General features: G+C 46.8%; 1 protein-coding gene across 1 annotated transcript in view; it reads left to right on the forward strand.

Annotated features, from left to right (window-relative positions):
- LOC138451189 (IgGFc-binding protein-like) overlaps positions 1 to 6,073 on the forward strand; it is a 60,130-nt gene extending 54,057 nt beyond the window's left edge. The window contains exons 18-20 of the mRNA XM_069604891.1: positions 190 to 570; positions 4,557 to 4,843; positions 5,750 to 6,073. Coding sequence (XP_069460992.1) covers positions 190 to 570; positions 4,557 to 4,843; positions 5,750 to 5,759 — 678 coding nt within the window. The 3' untranslated portion in view covers positions 5,760 to 6,073. The remainder of the gene's footprint in view (positions 1 to 189; positions 571 to 4,556; positions 4,844 to 5,749) is intronic.
- The last annotated feature ends 12,447 nt before the right edge of the window (positions 6,074 to 18,520 follow it).

The raw sequence follows: 18,520 nt of genomic DNA on the forward strand, positions 1-18,520 counted from the left end.
TGCAAAGACCATGACGGTTTAAGATGGCAGCCTAAAGTGGACATTGTTGGCTTTAGAGGGGTTGACCGGTTTCAGAATGAACCCAGGATTGTGCACCAGTAACCTTGCACCAGTTCAAGGGACCAGACAAAGATTTGTCATCTATAACCACCTTCCTGTATTTTGACATTGAATTGTTTTCTGTTGCAGTTGGATGAATCCTTCGTCACATCTGATTGCAGCCAAATATGTACCTGCTCGCCAATTGGAGGGGTATTCTGTGAGGCATTATCATGTGCAGCCGGCGAGTTCTGCATGCTCAAACAGGGAGTGCGCGGCTGCTTCAGGAAGGAAGGGAAATGCACCATGACCCCAGGACCTTCGTTCAGCTCCTTCGATGGTGCCGCAGGCAAGGTTTCCTGCAAGGGACCCTACGAGGTGGCCTCCCTTTGCGATGAGACATCCAAAGCCTGGTTCCGAGTTGTCGTCGACTTCCAGCTCTGCAGCGACGATGGTGCAAAGGTGGCCTCACTCGTCCATATCTTCTTCCGGGATGCTTTCATAACCCTGTCTAAGAGCAAGAAGGCTTGGGTAAGTACCAAAATGAATTATTGTATACTCTTTAAACACTACCTAAAGTGAGTTGGAGCGATTTTATTATTTTAATTATTTATCTGAGACTATTGTGCTTGCACACGATATTTAAGATGTCTGAATGTGGGGAAGCACAAATAACGAAATATAAGTATATTACAAATGCCCTGATCAAAGCTTTTAGGCAAAAGCATTTTCTGGACTGTGCGCGAGCCACTTACTGCCTCAGAGGAGCTTGGAACAGGTAGAGACAGAGTGCACCCGAGGTGATAACCACAACTGAAACCCAAGTAGCTACCCTCGATGAATCTTTTATCAGAGGTAAACATACACTGAGAATCCCATTCCTGTGGCAACTCATTTGTACAAAGGAAGAAAGTTGTTTGCATGAAAGAAACCACTGACATGCAATCGTGATTGTTGGGTATAGGTTAAGACATTATATGACAAAGGAAACATAAATCAACATGTTAACAAAAACCTACAAAAACCAAAATATTTCACACATCTTCAATTCTCCAGAGCACTCGGTGATGCTAAATTATTCCATTGATAACAATTGTCAAGAATTTTGACAGTGTATATAAAGCTATCGATTTTAATTTACAAAATGGCTGCTTTCACATAACGAGAAAGGCCTTTTTAGCTTTTTAGTTTACTCCTGTTCAGATGCTCTGTGTATCACTGGTCACTGGTAATATTCTAGTGGGCCCGTTTCCCTTGGATTCACGCTTTGATCTTAACCCCTTAAGTGCCAAGGGCGAGGTATCTCGTCCTTGGGATTACCTCCCTGTTGCCAAGGACGAGATACCTCGACCTTGGCATTTAAGGGGTTAATGAAAGAGAAAACGTTAGAAGGCATTGAATGGCGAAATACCGAAATCACCAAAAAAGGCCTTGGCACTAGGGAGGGGGACCCATGGCAGTTAATTAAAGCTGTCTCTGTCATCGAAAATGACAAATACAAAATCCAACCATTTGTGAGTGAAGCGACCATAGCACCATTTCTTAGAATACTCCTCTGTCTACTGAAGTCATGATGATGGATCATTTGCAAGAGCACATTCAGAACATGCTTGCATGGAGAGGCTATCTGCCAATTTTTGCCAATCCTCGGATCTAGGCAGTTACACTCACCTCTTCTTTCCTATCTCTCTTCCATGAATCCCCACTTTTGAATCTCGCCCACCGATTCTTTCTCTCTCGCCCTTGTGCATTTCACCAAATCAGATTTAGCATTTGCTTCTTTCCGCCACCTCACTGATCTTTCTTGGGTGTCCTTCAAGTGGGTTCCACTCACGTACTCTCTGATTTAGCCACCCCACATCCCCACCTGCCTCCCTTCACTTTTTCCTTCCTGTTCCCCATACTTTTGATTACCCCAAATGTAGGTCTCCACCCTCTATGTGCCTTCACTCCGCAGCCGTACACCCACCGCCCACCTTCCCCACACTTCCCACCCCCTGACCATCCTTACTCCTTCCACTGCAGCACTGTCTCTCAGCCTCTGCACTGTCCCTCTTCCATGTTCCTCGCACCCGCCTCTGAGGCCAGGTAAGGAAGGTCAATAAGGGAAATCAGTGGCCCATTTGTTTGCCAGATTGTGTGTGCAGCCTGTCCAATCGTTTGGACAGATACGTGGTGACCAACAGTTTGATGAATCTGGGGAAGGAACTATGTGGTTATGGCACAAATTACTTAAGATTAATGTGCGTATCAGCTAATTAATTGTAAACAGTGTTTTCTCACAAAAATGGAAACCAGAAGGCCAAATCAGGATGCTTCACCAGTAAAAGACATACATGGTTATTACAGAAAGGATGCTAGGAATAACAGATGTGGTAAATGTCAATTACTGCCACCAATACAAAACATCTCATTATGCAAGGGTAAAATACCATCCAGTGAGGAAATACAAACTGCATTGTTGCAGGTGTTGTTCCAAACACATCTATCTGTTAAGGAACTTTACAAGACAAACTACTGTCCAAAATGCTAGAAAATACCACCTAAAAGAGAACAAGAACAGATCAAGACAAGACTTAAAAGGAAAGCAGTAAATCCAAAAACCATATGTCACAATGTGAAGCATGTGGTTTGTTTGCTTACTCGGCTAATGATGGAGAAATTACTTCTGCTGCATTAGCACTAAGGAAGCAATTAAAATTCAATAGGTTGTGGCTAGAAGCACATTTACAGGCGTCAGTAAGTATTTGCCCAATGCAGCATTTGCTCTGCTGCTGTCAATGAATGAAATGCTCTCTTCTGTTGATTGTAGTTTTACATTTTGTGCTGATTGCTTATGCTGGTATTTACCTATAAAGGTAGTCTACGTAGTTAGCCACATTGCATAATTGCAATACCGCTGATATTAGGGTCCAACGGAATGGTGATCTCATCTTCGTTATTTTACAGCCAGACATATGTATTTTGCAATGAAAGCTTTTGTGTAAGGCTCTGTGTGTCATCCAGGGATATTGAGAAAGTTTGTCCATGGGACCAATCATGGTCACTTAGCTAATTACCAAAAGGAAACCTTGTCAGTTATTAAAATCTAACAGACCTTGTCTAAACCAAATGTGTTTGTATATTGTTTTTTTTTTTGAAGAACAAGAATGTCCATTTCGATTAGATATGAATTTAAATAACACGTTTACAAATGGGTGGAGGCATTGCCGTGAAGGGTGCCTGTACGATAGCACAAAGATGGGAACAAGTAGTGATTCAGTTTATGAGAGTGTTAAAAAAAGTGGGACATATAGCAAGGACAAAACAAAATGAACAGACAAAAATATAAATGTAAGAAACAGGTGACTTAGAAGGTACAATTAACCCAAGAGGGCCATTACTTCAAACATTACTAAGCCTTGCTGCAGTGACTGATAGGATCAGTAAAGGAGGAAGGGAAGAGACAGAGGGAGCACCCTCTTTAGCAAGTAAGTAAAGATTAAGATGAGTTTTAAAGCGATCACTGGTTGGGTTGGCTTTGATTGTGATGGGCAGCATGATCCAGTGGAGAGGTCTGAGTACGCAGAAAGAGCAGCAACGAGAGCTGGCATGGGGGAGGGGTGTGAGGCATTGAGGATGAATGCAGAGGAGGAGTGGAGGGTATGGGATAGTGAACAAATAGCACTACAAGCACACAGGCTTTATCTGGAGGGATAAAGAAGTAGAGAGGGGGGCCACGGGTTAGGCTTGAGCATTAGTAAATGTTGCAGAGCACAAAGGTGGAGTTTTGAGTTTTCATAGAGTGGTGAGTAAGACATGGATGCATTTTCTGGATGTTGAGGAGATTAATATGAGCTGTAGAGGCAGTCGGAGTGCTGAATTCCTGCATGCAGATGTCACTATTAGAATAGGACTGTGCCCATCAAAATTCCCTTTTAATTCTATTTTTTTAAATTAATTATCCATTACTGATGATGCAAACATCACAGATTTGCTTAGCATACAGCAAAAGTTAGATATCTCCCAAATAACAGATTCCATTGAATGACTCATAAGACAGGGACTGACTCTGCCACTGCACCATTTTAGAAGTGACAGTCCTTTCGGAATCCTCCTATTTCTTTCTACTTTAGTCTTTCTCCAAAGAGAATTCAGAAAATGCCAAATGGTCTAATCGGAGAGCTTTGTTTGCATCTGTGCAGTGATATTGAAGCCATCAAAGTCAGTAATGAAGTTGTCTGATCATTCAGATGAGAAAACATGCAAACAAGAACTAATGTATTCTCAAAAGGCCCTTGAGGCCAGCCTCAAATACTTTTTTCCATTTCCCAGGAAAATAATACTAGTGTCTCGGTGTTTATGCTGCTCACCGAGTTCAAGAAGATGTAACCTAATGCAGTTGCGGATGCAGCAGGAACCCTTACATGTTATTGTTTAGTGTGACCCATTTCTCTCCCCTTCAAATGTCTTACATGTAAACATGTGATCATGTAACTGTCTTCTGCAAAATAGCAGCTTCCTCTTTTTTATTCCAGTTGGACGGACGTGAAGTCAAATTCCCGGCTAAGATCTCAGAATCCGTCTCAATTACCATCGCAGATGACACAGTGGTCGTGGAACAGGCCTCCAAAATCCAGGTTAAGCTCAGTACCAGTGGGTCGGTGACAGTGACAGTAAGCCTAGATTTGGCTAATAGCTTGTGTGGAGCCTGTGGCAACTTCAATGGAGACAAGGCTGATGACTTGAAGCTCATGAATGGCAAAGTGGCCGTTGAGATTACCGATGTGATCGCCTCGTGGAAGGCGCAAGACCTAACAACCTGGTAAGCTGCATCTTGGAAATGTTTCATACTCAGCAAGGCTTCACTTATTTAAATGCTTTCTCTTTTAGTCTGGAGTAAATAAAAACTTGACACTTGAGGAACGTAATACAAATGCACAAAAGAGCAATACGGACACCTTGTATGTAAGCACGGGCACTAGTGAGTTATCCATGATCAATATTGAATACACCTCAATTAAGTCTAAACAGATCCGGTGGAGGCAATGAGTGAAAAGTTACTGATCCTTATTTTGGTTGAGTCACTTAGTTGACATTTTGATACAAATGTTCATGAGAAAATAATCCTCAATTGTATGCTCCTGCTAGATTGCATAACAATACAATACATAGGGCCCACTTTGCTCTAACAGAAGAAATCAAAGTGATCCAAAAATAACACTGGCGTTTCCTCACTGTTTCTCCAAAATGTAGGTGCTCCTTTAACCTGTGCTCATTTCTGAATTCCTCAGGTCACCTTATTCACAAAGGTGTCCTTAGCATTTCAGGAGGGGCTGGGGAGTGGCACAAAGATACGCTGACCAGCCCCCTTGCCTACATTAGTGTGGCTGCTCATTTGTATGACCTTTGAGAATTGGGCTTCACCTTTTTTTGGGGCATGTGAAGAGAGGCGCTAGCCCATCTCATGATTTGTGACAAAGAAAATTTAGAGAATCTGTCCTTTGGGCTGTGAGCCCGGCGGCCTTTGTGATATACACTTATCTGCGGCCATTGGACGCTTGACAAGGGCGTGCTGTGTTCGAAGGTCTCTAACTTTTAAAGGTGTTATTATAACAGAAGCAGTAGCTTATAACCAGAAAGCTAAACTCACACTCAGAAGCTTAGACAAAATGGATATTTAATGAGACAAGGATGGAAACTAACCTTTCTTTTTCTTTTCCCATTTCAGCAATTCTTAAAGTGTTGGCTTTTAAAAGACTTTCTAAGACCTTTGTCCAGTTGTGGGGTGAAGGAGGATGGGGTGCATTTCCTGATACCATTATTGACATAATACAAGAGACAAAACATGTTTGCATCTGCGGTGATGCTGTTTCGGTGGAAGGCCATTCCAATGTGACAGCATTATTCAACACTGCTTCCCAAAACTCAACGGCAAAGATTGTGTTCCGTCCACCCAGAAAACTGTGCAGCGTTTGAGATGATGTAAAAAGAAAATCAAGGTGTCTGTTTATTTTCTTCATCAATCTACACCCCATTAAACTCTTATGGCATATGTCTTGTGTCTGGCCTCCTTAGAGTACTTCATGAGTTGTTTTTAAATTAATGTCTCCATGGCTATACTGATCTGCTGACTGTCGTAGGTTTTCTAAGGTTCATGTGTGCAATATCATTGTATATAATTGTTTTATGTTGAGAGCGAATGGCAGATAGTTCTTAGAGTTATACTAATCCTCTGGCCTTTAAGCACCACCTATGAACTGAAACTAATCCATTGGAGTACAGCTAGCAAGGACATGAAATGTGAGGAGGGGTACACAGCTTGCGGGTGTTCTTTTTTAATTTACCCAGATATTGAGTGCCAATTGGCATGCTAAACGATGCCTCTGGCTATTCACACCCAGTACCATCCCCTCCTTGTTTATTTATCTATTTATTTATTTATTTATTTATTTATTTATTTATTGTATTTGTTTGTACGCCCATACCTGGAGGTATCACGGCGTAGGTTACAGGAAAATGCAAAATATCCTGGTTACAAGGAGGAAAGCTTAATAAACAGTACAGAGCAAAGTGACATGACAACGATAGACTTTTATTAGCAATGCAAAAGTACAGTTACAATAGTGTAATTACATATATATATATACATCGAAGGAAGGTTACAGGAGTTCTCAAGTCACAGTTGGAAGGGTTACGTGTATATACAACAAGATCCAGTTACAAGAGTCTTAAGGTTGTGTGCTGGGCTAGTAGGGAAGTTTAGAATCTATTAAATAGCCAGGTTTTTATGAGTTTCTTAAATTGGGTGTGGGAGGTCACGCTGCTAATATTGGTTGGGAGAGTGTTCCATAGTCTGGAGGCTGCGACAGTGAAACAAGATTCTCTGGTTCTAGAGTTCTTGAAGCGGGGGACACGTAAGAGGGTGCTGGTATTGGACCTGAGGAGCCTAGTAGATGTTTTGCGCATAAGACAATCATTCAGACAGGTGGGGGTGTTTTGGCGACACATTTGTTTGTGGTGTGAGTGTTTTATGGAGGATCCTTGCTTGGATGGGGAGCCAGTGAACCTTGCTCCTAGATTGTGAAATGTGGTTGCTTTTTTTTATTCCTAAGGCTGCTCCAAGGGCTTTATTTTGTAGTAATTGTAATTTGGTCAGGTTTTTCTTGGTGGTGCCTAGCAGAAGTATATTGCAATAGTCTAGTTTAGACATGATGTGAGGTCTAGAGAGGGTGATGCAGTTCTGTGTGGAGAGGAATTGCCGGCTAAGGGCAATACGTTTGGCTGTGTAGGCTGTGGAGGAGGCTAGGGAGTTGATGTGTTTACTCATGGTGAGGCTGGAGTCTAAGTAGACCACTAAGGTTTTTACATGGTTGGAGATGAGGATGGGAGTGCTCTCTATGATGATAGAGGTATAGTCTTGAGGCAGTTTTTTTAGTTGGGCTGGTGATCCAACAATACGAGTCTCAGTCTTTTCGCAGTTAAGGCAAAGACTATTTGTAGCCATCCAGTTCTGGATGAGGGAATAGATGTTGTTTCTGATAATGGAATTGTGGTCTTTATTACCCGTGATTGGGATGAGTATCTGTGTATCATCCGTGAAGTTGGTGTAAATGGCTCCCATGGCATCCAGGGCTGCGAAAAGAAGTTTAGTACAGGCATTATATAATGTGGGAGAGAGGCAGGATCCTTGCAGTACGCCTAAAGGGACTGGTATAGGACCTGCTGCCTCGTCACCCATGGCTACTCTGGACTTGCGTTCTGATAGGAACGATTTGATCCAGACGGTTGCATTTTTAGAGAATTGAAAGTTATTGGAAAGAGCTAGGCATAGTTTATCGTGGTCCACTAAATCAAATGCAGCGAACAGGTCGAGTAATAATACGATACACAGTTTACCTAATCTCTGATGGAATCCATCTGATTTTTTAGATCAAGTAATGCTGTGTCAGTGCTATGTTTGGGCCGAAAGTCTGATTGTCTATTGCCTATATGGTGGTTAATCTCTAGATGGGCTTGTACTTGAGTGTATGCAATTTTATCGATTATTTTAAGGAGAAAGTGGACTGTGGTGATGGGCTTGTAACTGGTGGAGATGGTGGGGTCTAGGGTGTTTTTTTAATAGTGGGGTTAACCAAGCTTCTTTGATGTCAGCTGGGACCGAGTTGGTGCTAAAGGAGGCATTAATAAAGTTGGTAATGATGGGAGTTAGTGTTGGAGAACAAGATTTAACTAGTTTGGCCGGGAAGCTATCGCCTTTGCAAAAAGAAGGTTTGAGAGAGACGATCACTTTGCTTACTTGTTCCTGAGTGACTAATGAACAATTTAACTGGGTAACTGGGTCACGAGTTTTGGTTAGGACAATTGGGTCGATATTAGTGCTTTTGTGTAATAGTTTTCTTTTTGCAATGATTTTATCTTGGAGGGAGTTGATTTTAGTGGCTAGGGCGTTCTGAATGGTGGTACACCAAACTTTACTAACAATGGCTGGACTTGGGTGGGAAATAGGACTTCCCAGTTCTCTCAGGTTAGTAATCAGTTCTTTACTATTGGACGCTGCATTGGAGATATGTGCATTAAGTGAGTTGGATTTATGTGTGATGACTGCAAATTTATATTTCTTTTTTTAAAAGTATTTTTTATTATTTTAGAATAGTATGCAACAAACTTAATCAACAAAAAAAATCAGAACAACAAGGGACAATGAGCTTTACAATGAGTATTCACCCCCCCAAGCTGATCAATAATTATCCTGACCTTATCCACAATACTTCCACCGAACGTAGGGTCAGGAACCATGTCTCTATCAGTCTATCGTCAGGCTACTTCCAGCTGGGGTGCAGTCTATTTTGTTTTAGTGTGAGATACTTGGCATATCAGAGTTTCTCCACTCTCAAGAAGTGTCTTTTGCCACTCTATTATCTCGTTCTGGTTTCTGTCGATGGTCAACTTGAACACAGTCCTCAGACATGTTTCCATGGCTCAATGTCCCTCAACAAGATCAGGACCCCAACCCAAAGATCCCTCCTGCCCCCCAACTTCAGTTTTCACACCCTTATCCCCCCACCCCAACCTCCCTCCCCCAGACCTGAGTGCCTCCCCTCCCCGTTGTTCCCTGTGGCCCCTGCATAGCGCCCTGTATTAGTATGGGTGGGGACTCCCCTCTATCTATGTTTCCAGCATCTCCTTCATACGCTTTTGGCGTTTACTGCCCTATTTTCCCTAGGGTGGCCGCAAGTCCTGTGTGGATGCTAGCTCGTTCAATAACTGTCCCCAGGTAATCTCCAATGCACTCTCCCCTTCCGGGTCTCCAAGTGGGTATTTTAGTCTACTTCTGCCAGCCCCCATCAGCGTATCTCGTGCAACCACAGCCGTATTGACAGGCCCGATCCCTTCCCCCACTCTATCGTTTCCTTCTCTTGTCTAGTATGAAGAGGAATCTAGATATTTTATTTTGGTTTTTATATTTCTTTATCCCCGGTAAGAGTCCCCTCAAGCACACCTCATGAGAGCACTTGCACCTTCCCCCCAACCGGTCATTCACTCTTTGTACCACTTCCTCCCAGTATATCGCCACCACTGGGCAGCTACAAACCGTGTGCCAGAAGCCGCATGTTCCCAATTGCATGGTGTGCAAGTGTGTGGTGCTGTGTGGTTGATCGCATGTATCCTTTCCAGTGTTAAGTATACTCTATGTAAGTAGTGGAATTGTGTGAGCTTGAACCTCGCATTTCTGGATACCTTTGTAACCTGTTTCCACATCCGCTCCCACTTCTCTTCAGGAATAGGTGCCCCCAAGTCCCTTTCCCACTTCTCCTTGACTGTTAGTTTCCCATCCCCCCTGGCTGACTGTAGTGCTCTGTAAATCCTTCACACTCTGCCCCTGCCTTCACTTAAACCCAGTAAGGGCCACATCACTGGATGCTCCTCCAGTTCCTCCAGAATGCTGGCCCACATTGCTGCTATTCGTATGACCACTTTGGTGTATGTGAGAAAGTGGCCTTTTGATGTTTGGTACTTTTGCCTCCATTCCTCAAACGTCAGCAGTTTGCCATCCCTAAATAGATCTCCCAATGTGGTGCATTGTTTGTCTGTCAATGCCCTGAGGCCCACGTTGAGAAGTGCCATTCTAATAGTGGTATCAAACCCAGTCCGGATGTCCTTGAAAAATAATTGCACGGCCTGCATTTTCTTAAGAGTTTTGCCCACACTGCTCTCACCGTGTTGAAGACCACTGTGTCCCCCATACCCCTATGGGCTCCCAGAGTAGCTCCACTCTCTGGAACTCCGGCTGCAGGCCCCCCAGTAAGCCATCAGTTCCCCACCTGGCCCCGTCTGCCACCGCGCTGTTGCTTGCAGCTGTGCCGCAGTGAAGTATAGCTCAAAATCTGGCATATTTAGACCCATTCTTCCCTCTTGCGGCTTAGTGTCTGCATGGCCACTCTGGTATGCCCCGTATGCCACAGAAGTTCACCCAGTTGTTTGTCCAGCATCTTAAAGAATACCTTTTTCACTGTGTACGGTATATTCGTGAAATGATATAAAAGACGTGGGATGACCACCATTTTACAGAGTGGAATCCTCCCCATTAGGGACAGAGGTAATTTCTTCCAGAATTTCACGGTTTCCCCCATCCTTGAGAGAGCCCTCCCAGTGTTGCGGACAAAGGTCTCCTCTATGTCATGGTAAATCTGGCTACCCAGGTATTTGAACGAGTACCTTTCCCAGCAAAGCTCCCTGCACGTTATCCCCTCTCCCCTTCTGTCCTTCAGGACCGCCAATGGGAAGACTAGAGATTTTTCTTTATTCACCTGAAACCCCGACAGCTTGTGAAAGTTGCCTAGCACATCTAGGATCACTGGGATGTTTTCCAGTGGGCTATCTATGAAAAGCAGCACATCGTCTGCATGAAGCGAGATATTGTGCCACACCTCGCCTGCCTGTATGCCCATTTTTGCGATGTAAGACCGAAACAATCTCGCCAGTAGTTCTAGCGCCAGGGCGAATATGATGGTAGAGACTGGATATTCCTGGTGTGTGCCTCTCACTGACACCATCTATCCGACACCGAACCTCCGGTTCGGACCCTGGCTGTGGAGGTGTAATATAGCAGCCGCAGACATCTCAGCATCACCTCACCCAGGCCACACTCTTCCAGCACCTTAAATAATCATGGCCATTCCAGCGAATCGAAGGCCTTGACCACATCAATCGCCACCAGTGCCAATTCTCTTTGCAAGTGCTTAACCAGATCCATGTCATGGTGTACCCTACGTAGATTCATCCCGGTGTGCCGTCCCCCTACAAATCAACATTGGTCTGGATGTATTAAACCAGGTGTCACTCTCGCCAGCCAGTTTGCAATCACTTTCCCCAGGATTTTTGTATCAATATTAAACAGAGAAATCGGCCTATACGAGGCACACTGTTGTGGATCCCCCTTTTTAAAACAGAACCATAGTTAGTGCTACCCTCTTGGATTCCGGGAGAATCCCCTTGTGGAACGTGTGGTTTTAGACTTACTTCGATTGGGGGACTAGTATGTCCACAAATGTCCCGAAAACTCCACCGGGAAACCATTGCTGCCCAGTGTTTTATTAGCCTGCATTGATTTAATTGCCTCTCGAATCTCGCCCACCTCAATGGGCATATCGAGGCCTTCCCTGTCCTCCTCGCCCAACCTCGGCATGTCTACTAACTCTAACATGTCTGCAGCTTCTTGGTCCGAGTACATCCTTTCCAACAAATATAGTTCCTGGTAGTACCTCTGGATGACCCCATTTATTCCCTGTTGTGATGATACAAGACTCCCTCTGAGTCCTGTATTTGTGTATTTCCTCCCCCTGGTGTTTCCTGTTTTATTAGCCAAGCTAACAGCCTCCTCGCCTTGCCACCTTCCCCGTGGATTTTGGTTGTGTGTGTACCCTTGTCAAACTGATATAATGAGTTCAGAGCTCCCTTGTGTAGACTGAGCTTTTCTGCCAGTGTGTCCCCGCCTGATGGCCCCCTTCTTGGTCCACTTCCAATTGCCTTATCTCCCCCTCCAGACACATAATCCAAGACGTTATCCAGGGTTCTCCAGACGCCCACTGCTTGGGACATGCGTACCCCTCTCAATGTTCCCTTGAATGCTTCCCATTGTACTCCAACATCCTCCACTGATCCCGCATTAATCTCGAAAAATGATCTGTTCGCTTCTCTTAGGGTCTGTACGTTTGCTATGTCCCCCAGTAACCCCTGTCTCATGTGCCATAGCTTTGTATCTGGCCGTATATATGCACCTTCAATCTCGGCGACTAATGGTGAATGGTCCGACATAGCTCTGTCTAGGTACCTTGGGTCATGAAAGCAGTGAAAGCTCTCCTTCCCCACGAACAGGTGGTCCAGACGGGATAACGACCCATGAACCTCCAGAGTTCCACCAGATCCATCTCTTCTATCACCTGCTTCAATGCCTCCTGGGCTAGAGGTTTTGTAATGCCCCCTTTCTCCGTGCAATCTAGTTCCAGGTCAATTGCAAAATTAAAATCTCCCACCCCAGATAAATAGTCCCACCCGCTGCCCGCCCGTGAGTTCCAACACTGAGGGAAAGTAGGACCTGTCGTCTGTGTTCGGACTGTAGGTGTTCACCACGCAGATCTCGCGTCCCTCCCATTGCCCCATTAAAGCAATCATCCTGCCCTCCATGTCCCCCATCATGTGCTCAACCTGAAAGGGAATCCCAGGGGCCACCCATATCAACACGCCTCTCGAGGAGGTGGAATATGAAGATCCAAACACTTTAGCCCCCCATTTGGTTTCCAATTCCTTCTGCTCCTTCCCTTGTAGAGGTGTCTCTTGCAATAACGCCAACTGTATCCCCTCCCTCTTCAAATTTTGACCCACCCTGATTCTCTTCCCTTTGCTCCCCAGCCCGTACATTCTATGTGCACATTCTAAGGTGAGTCCCACCCTTGCCAGTATTGGCATCGTGCCCAGTTATGGCCTTTACCCCGAGTCTGAGCAGCACTAGAGCCCATAATACCCCAACCCTCAACAGGTAACTATCCCCCAACTCACACACCCCGGACTGCCTCCCCCCTAGGCCTCCCCAACTCCTCCACACACCCCTTATCTCCCCCTGAACTCTCCAACTGCCTACTCCCCCTTCATTCCCTTCAACCTATTCCAATCGGGCTGGACCTGCAACATGCATCCTTTGTCCGGTGCTTTGGGTGAGTCCCGATTTCGGGGTTGGCTGGGATATTTCATGCTCCAGCCACTTTTACAATGTTCTGCCACCTTTTTCTCATGATGGGCACCGCCTCCCTCCTTTGCCTTCCGGGATGGTAGGCTCAATGTCCGGCATCTTCAAAGTCCTGCTTCCCTTAGCTTGAATGTTGGGGTCCATCTCGTTCTTTGTACAGCTGATCGTCTGGGCCCAATGCTGTTTTCTTGGGGTCCCTTCTGTCCAACCATTCCAGGCATTCTTCGGCGAGGTGAACATGAAGGACCGTCCCCCGTCCATTACTTTCAGCTTTACTGGGAAATTTGTTATGTAGCGGAGGTTTAACTCCTGTAACCTGCGGCGGGCCGCATCAAAGGATCTCCTCTGCTTTTCTTCCTCCTGCATGAAATGGCATCATCCGCTTCGATGTATCCGGCTTTGCGCGCTACCTGCAATATCGTTTCTCTATCTCTAAAGTTCAATAATTTGGCGATTATCGCTGTAGGTTGTCCCCTGGAGGTGGTGGTCTGCCCGGCACCCGATGTGCCCTCTCTATTGTAAGAGTTTCAATAGGCCTTTTGGGTGCAGGCTTTCCAGGATCAACTTTTCCACATACAGTTCCTCACAAGGTCCCTCCTGGCCCTCCGGGATGCCCACCAGGCGTATGTCATTATGGCGGGAGTGTCCTTCAGAGTCCTCTGCTCTCATTTCAAGCCCCCGTGTTGCTCCGATGAGCCCCCGTACTGGTTCTTAAGCGTGGTTAGATCATCATCCACCATGCTTACCCATTTGGCCTCATTACGACCCTGGCAGGAACGGGTTAAACGGTGCCGTAAAAGGTGACGGCGCCGTTCAACCCGTTCCGCCACATTACGAGGTCCCCTCGCGGGACACGGTAAGCACGCCTGGGAAAACCAGGCGTGCTTACCGGGTCCGGCGAGGGGAGGAGGGAGCAAACAACGGGCCATCTCGTAATGGCCCGTTGTTTGCTCCCTCTCTCATCCCCATTCTGCCCTATGGGGCAGAATGAGAATGAGGAGCACGGCATGACCGTCACCCGCAAATGGGCACTTACCTGCCCATTCAACTCGTAATGGGCCGGTAAGTGCCCATTCGCGGGTGACGGTGCCGGATGCGATTTCGGCGGTAGCCGTGCCTGTAATGCAGGCACGGCTACCGGCCGAACTCGTAATGAGGCCCAATGTTCTATCTCTGTCACTCTTTCACAGGTCTTGGGAAGGTTGGCCCGCAGCAAAGACACATCCGTCCCAACCTCCTGTATCTTACCTTGCAGCAATATGCAACAGTTTTTAATGGCCTCCATCAGCCCTTCCAACATGACAGTTTTGTCCCTCTCCGCCCCTGGCCCTGAGTCATCTTCCTCAATACCTTGGTTCTTGGTCACTTTCTGTCAGTGGGCTGCAAAGTGGTCAATCTTCTGCTGTTCTTTCACCATCATGCTAGTGTCTGGGGCCCTGTTCCAGCTGTGGAGGGCAAGCTGGCCAGGGTGTTTGCTGTGTTTAAGTGGGGATGTAGTGCCCCGTCGCAGGTGTGTATCTCTCGCTGTTGATTATGCATGGGTTGTGGCGTCCTTTGTCCGCCTTCGTGTTTTGGGGCAAGCTCCTGCGATTTATGTTGTGCAATGAGCGTCATGGCCCTCTCCTTCCCTTTAGTTCAATCCCTCTCCTCCCTCCGCCTCCCTCGGCCTCTGGGAAGTCCCTGTGTGCTCTATTATTTGTCCGCAGCTGTGCTCGTCATGCACAGTGCCAAATGTCACCTGGGACTATTCGGTTTTGCCCACTTCATCAAATGATCCCCACTGTGGGCGATTGTCTTTCTTCCTCTCAGCTTCCACCACCCCCTAGTGCTGGAGGGGTGCTGTGCCCTCTCGCTGGTCTCTGTCCCTGTGCCCCATCACCTTCGGTGCATTTTCTTAGTGCCCTGGTCACTTCACTGCGCTGGTTGAATAGCTGACCCTGACTCGAAGCGGTGCCTGCCGCTGCTTATTCCTGGCGCGTGTGCGCCTTATTCCCATCCGCTGCGAGCCCCCGGGACCTGTCGCCTGCCCCCGTCTCCTCTGGGGTGCAGATGCCTATAGGATACCTGTAGCCCCTCTCACGGTCTAACAGGGGGAGGGGGAGGAATGGTCACGCCCGTTGCCCTCCGGCCGCTGGTCCGAGCTTCTCCTCTCCCGGGCGCCTCTCAGGTGAGACCAGCACTTTTCACCTTGCAGCGTTCCACCTCGTCCCTGGAGCCCAATGTACCTGGTCACTGCATCTCCGTCTGGCGGAATCTCCCAGAGCTCCTGCCTCAGCACCCAGGCTCCTACTAGTCATCCAGGCTACCGCTTCCCTCTATCTGCTGTCCGGCGCGTCCGATGTCGAGCATCTCCTTGTCTTCATTTCACCCTGCACCTTCCTCTGATTCAGAGCGAAGAGAAGGGCGCCCCGCGGTTGGCTATTGCTGTCACATCACTCACCAGTGGCCGCGGTCCGTGGGCCGTGTCACTGTTCACCTGCCGTCTGGGCAGAACTTGTTTCTCTGAAAGGCAGCTATTCCGTTATCCCTGAGCACCCATCCACGGCACCTCAGTGCAATGATGCTGGGTTCGCCTGATGCTGCCTCCCCACCCGATGCCGGTTCCATTGCCTCCCAGTCCACTGCATCCTCCACCTGCTACCTCTCCGGTTCCACAGTGACCCTCTCGCACCACAGATGTGAGGCGGGGTCAGAAGCCCCCCGGAGTAATCTGTTGCTCCCCTGCCACTATATGGTTCGGACTTACGCCTCAATCGGGCTGGGTGCTCAGGGAAGGCTCTCACTATTCCCGCCGTGCTCACCAGCTTCTCTCCCCATTGATGGCAGCATCATGCGGGCTGGTGTTCCCCGATCCTCTCACACCACGATTGTTCTCTTTAATACGTATTTTTGATGATTTCTGCCTTGTAAAGTGCTCAATGGGTGTCCTGACTGCTTTGATTCACTTTTCTATTCATTTCCACTCTCGGGGTGAGCTTTAGCAGGATATTTTACAGATAATTGTGTGGCTTGGAGCGGGAGCTCTAGGACTTCACCTCCTCATCTGTTGCTTGTTGGCCACGCCCCCCACCCGAATTTATATTTCTGAGATAATAAATGGAGTTCTTTTTTAGCTTCCTTAGTAGGTTTTTTTTTTTTTCTAGTAAGATGCTCTAAAGCTCTTTTGCTTCTTCTAAGTTCTATGAGTTCATCATTAAACCATGAATTACTACTTTTAGGTTTGGGTAGTTTAGATTTCAGTGGGGCTGCTTCATCAAAAGCTGTTTTTAAACATGAGTGAAAAAATGGGAGATAGTACATGGGTTGGTGGTCGTTTTGGGTAGAGCTTCTAGTAGTTTGTTAAAGATGGGGTTAGTTTCTCTTGTGTGAGAGCACGTGAGTTTCTCACTATACTGGAATGAGCGGTGAGGATGGAGCTTCTTGGAGTTTGATGGTCAAAATGTTAAAACGGATCAGAAAGTGGTCCGACCAAAAGGTGTTACTGATATTTTCAAGGGATACTTCGTGTTCAAGGTTAAAATCCAATAAAGGATCCTACCTTTTGTGTAAGTAGGTGCATTCACTGTTTGAGCGAACTGCATATGTTGTAGTGCAGAGTAGAATGCTTTGGCTTTACAATCCTGAGAATCATTGAATCCTAAGTTTATGTCACCTAGCAATATGAATTTAGTTTTGGGTTTGAGCAGGGGAGTAATGAGTAGTGGGATGTCAACATCTGGATGATTTGAGGAACTAGGTGCACTGTAAAATAAGGCAAAGTTGATGGTAGTATTGGGGTCCGTGGTTAGTTTGAGAGCAAGGAGCTTGTAACCCTTTATTCTATCGTTGCTACTGATTCTGAAGTGAATGGAGGATTTGGCTTTAGTACCCAGCGCGCTGTACACCAGGAATGCTACGTTTGGATTGTCTCTTTTCCGAGCCATACCACATGGTATTCCTGTGTACATTAGTGCGTCCCACGCGTGCCGTGTACTCTGTTCCCGGCGAGGGGCGTGGCAGCCCCTTAGCCAATGAGGAGGCTCGAAACGGGGCAATCCCCGCTCTGAGCCTTCCCATGGCTGGAGGCTGCCTTCGTCCCCCGACGGGGACTCAGGTACATTTTTTTTCTCCACCCTCCTCCCCCACAAACTATCCCCTCCCCGCCCTCCCAACCCCACTTACCTTCTTTTTTCTTCTTTTCTTGGGAGCGAACGTGCTGGAAACACTTCTGTTCCCAGCACGCCCATTCCCGCTGGCCGCCATGGAAAGGGAAAATGGACTATATTTTCCCTTTCCTGGTGGCTATTTTTTGTCACTTTTTTTTCTGTTTCGAAACGCGGTGAAGCAGAAAGAAATTCCATTAGTACCCCGGTCTAATGGCCCGGGGTACTAATGGCTATAAGACCCTCAGCGGTGGGCCAATACCGCCCATGGTAATGCCCCCAGGGCTTCGTTAAGGCCCTCGCTATGCTCGGCCCTGTAACTACAGCCCCGGGGGCATTACCTGGGGTGGTATTGGCCTGCCGCCTCGGGTCTTATCGCCACAATAATGGCTACTCTACCTCCCAGGGTATCTTGGCGGTCTGTTCTGAGTATGATATAATCAGGTGGGATAGCTAGCATCAGTGAAGGACCTGAGGCTGGGTGTAACCACGTTTCAGTTACTGCTATAAAGTCTAGTTGGTGTTCCAAAATGAGGTCATGTACTTCAGTGGCATATGCACCTAGTGAATGCACACTCAAGAGAGCCCTTTAAGATAAGTGTTGGAGGAGGCGTTGTGTGGGCCAGATATGAGGGGTAGGCTAGTGTGTGGTACATTGACAGGTGACTGTACTTTAGGCTGGACGTACATCAAATTAGGTGGGACTGTGCCTATGGTTCGTTTTTGTGATGGGGTGGTGCTTGGCTTAGGTAAATTATTGATAATGGGTCATACTGAGGTGGGTGGTGATCTGTTCTGATAACCAAAGAAGGGGGGGGGGCTGGTGTGGTGGGAGGACAGTCTGAGTTTCCTGATGGCTCCTTTTATAGGAGTGGTGAAGGGAGGATTGTGGGCTAGAGTTCTTAATCTTTTCTGCTGCATCGGATCTAGGCATGGGACAGCGAGTTTGGAGGTGATAGTGAGGTCTGTGAAGTTGGCTCGACGTGCATGGGAGGTGAATGTGTCTCACAAGGCTATGTGGCTAACTTGAGGTGGGTTGGAGGTGTTGTTGGTTATGCTAGTAGCTGTGTTGTTCTTAACTTTATCCTACTGGGATCTCTTTGAGCTAGCTCTA

This window comes from Ambystoma mexicanum, chromosome 1p (genome assembly GCF_040938575.1).
Source record: "Ambystoma mexicanum isolate Mex_15411 chromosome 1p, UKY_AmexF1_1, whole genome shotgun sequence".
In the NCBI taxonomy this organism is placed as follows: Eukaryota; Metazoa; Chordata; class Amphibia; order Caudata; family Ambystomatidae; genus Ambystoma; species Ambystoma mexicanum.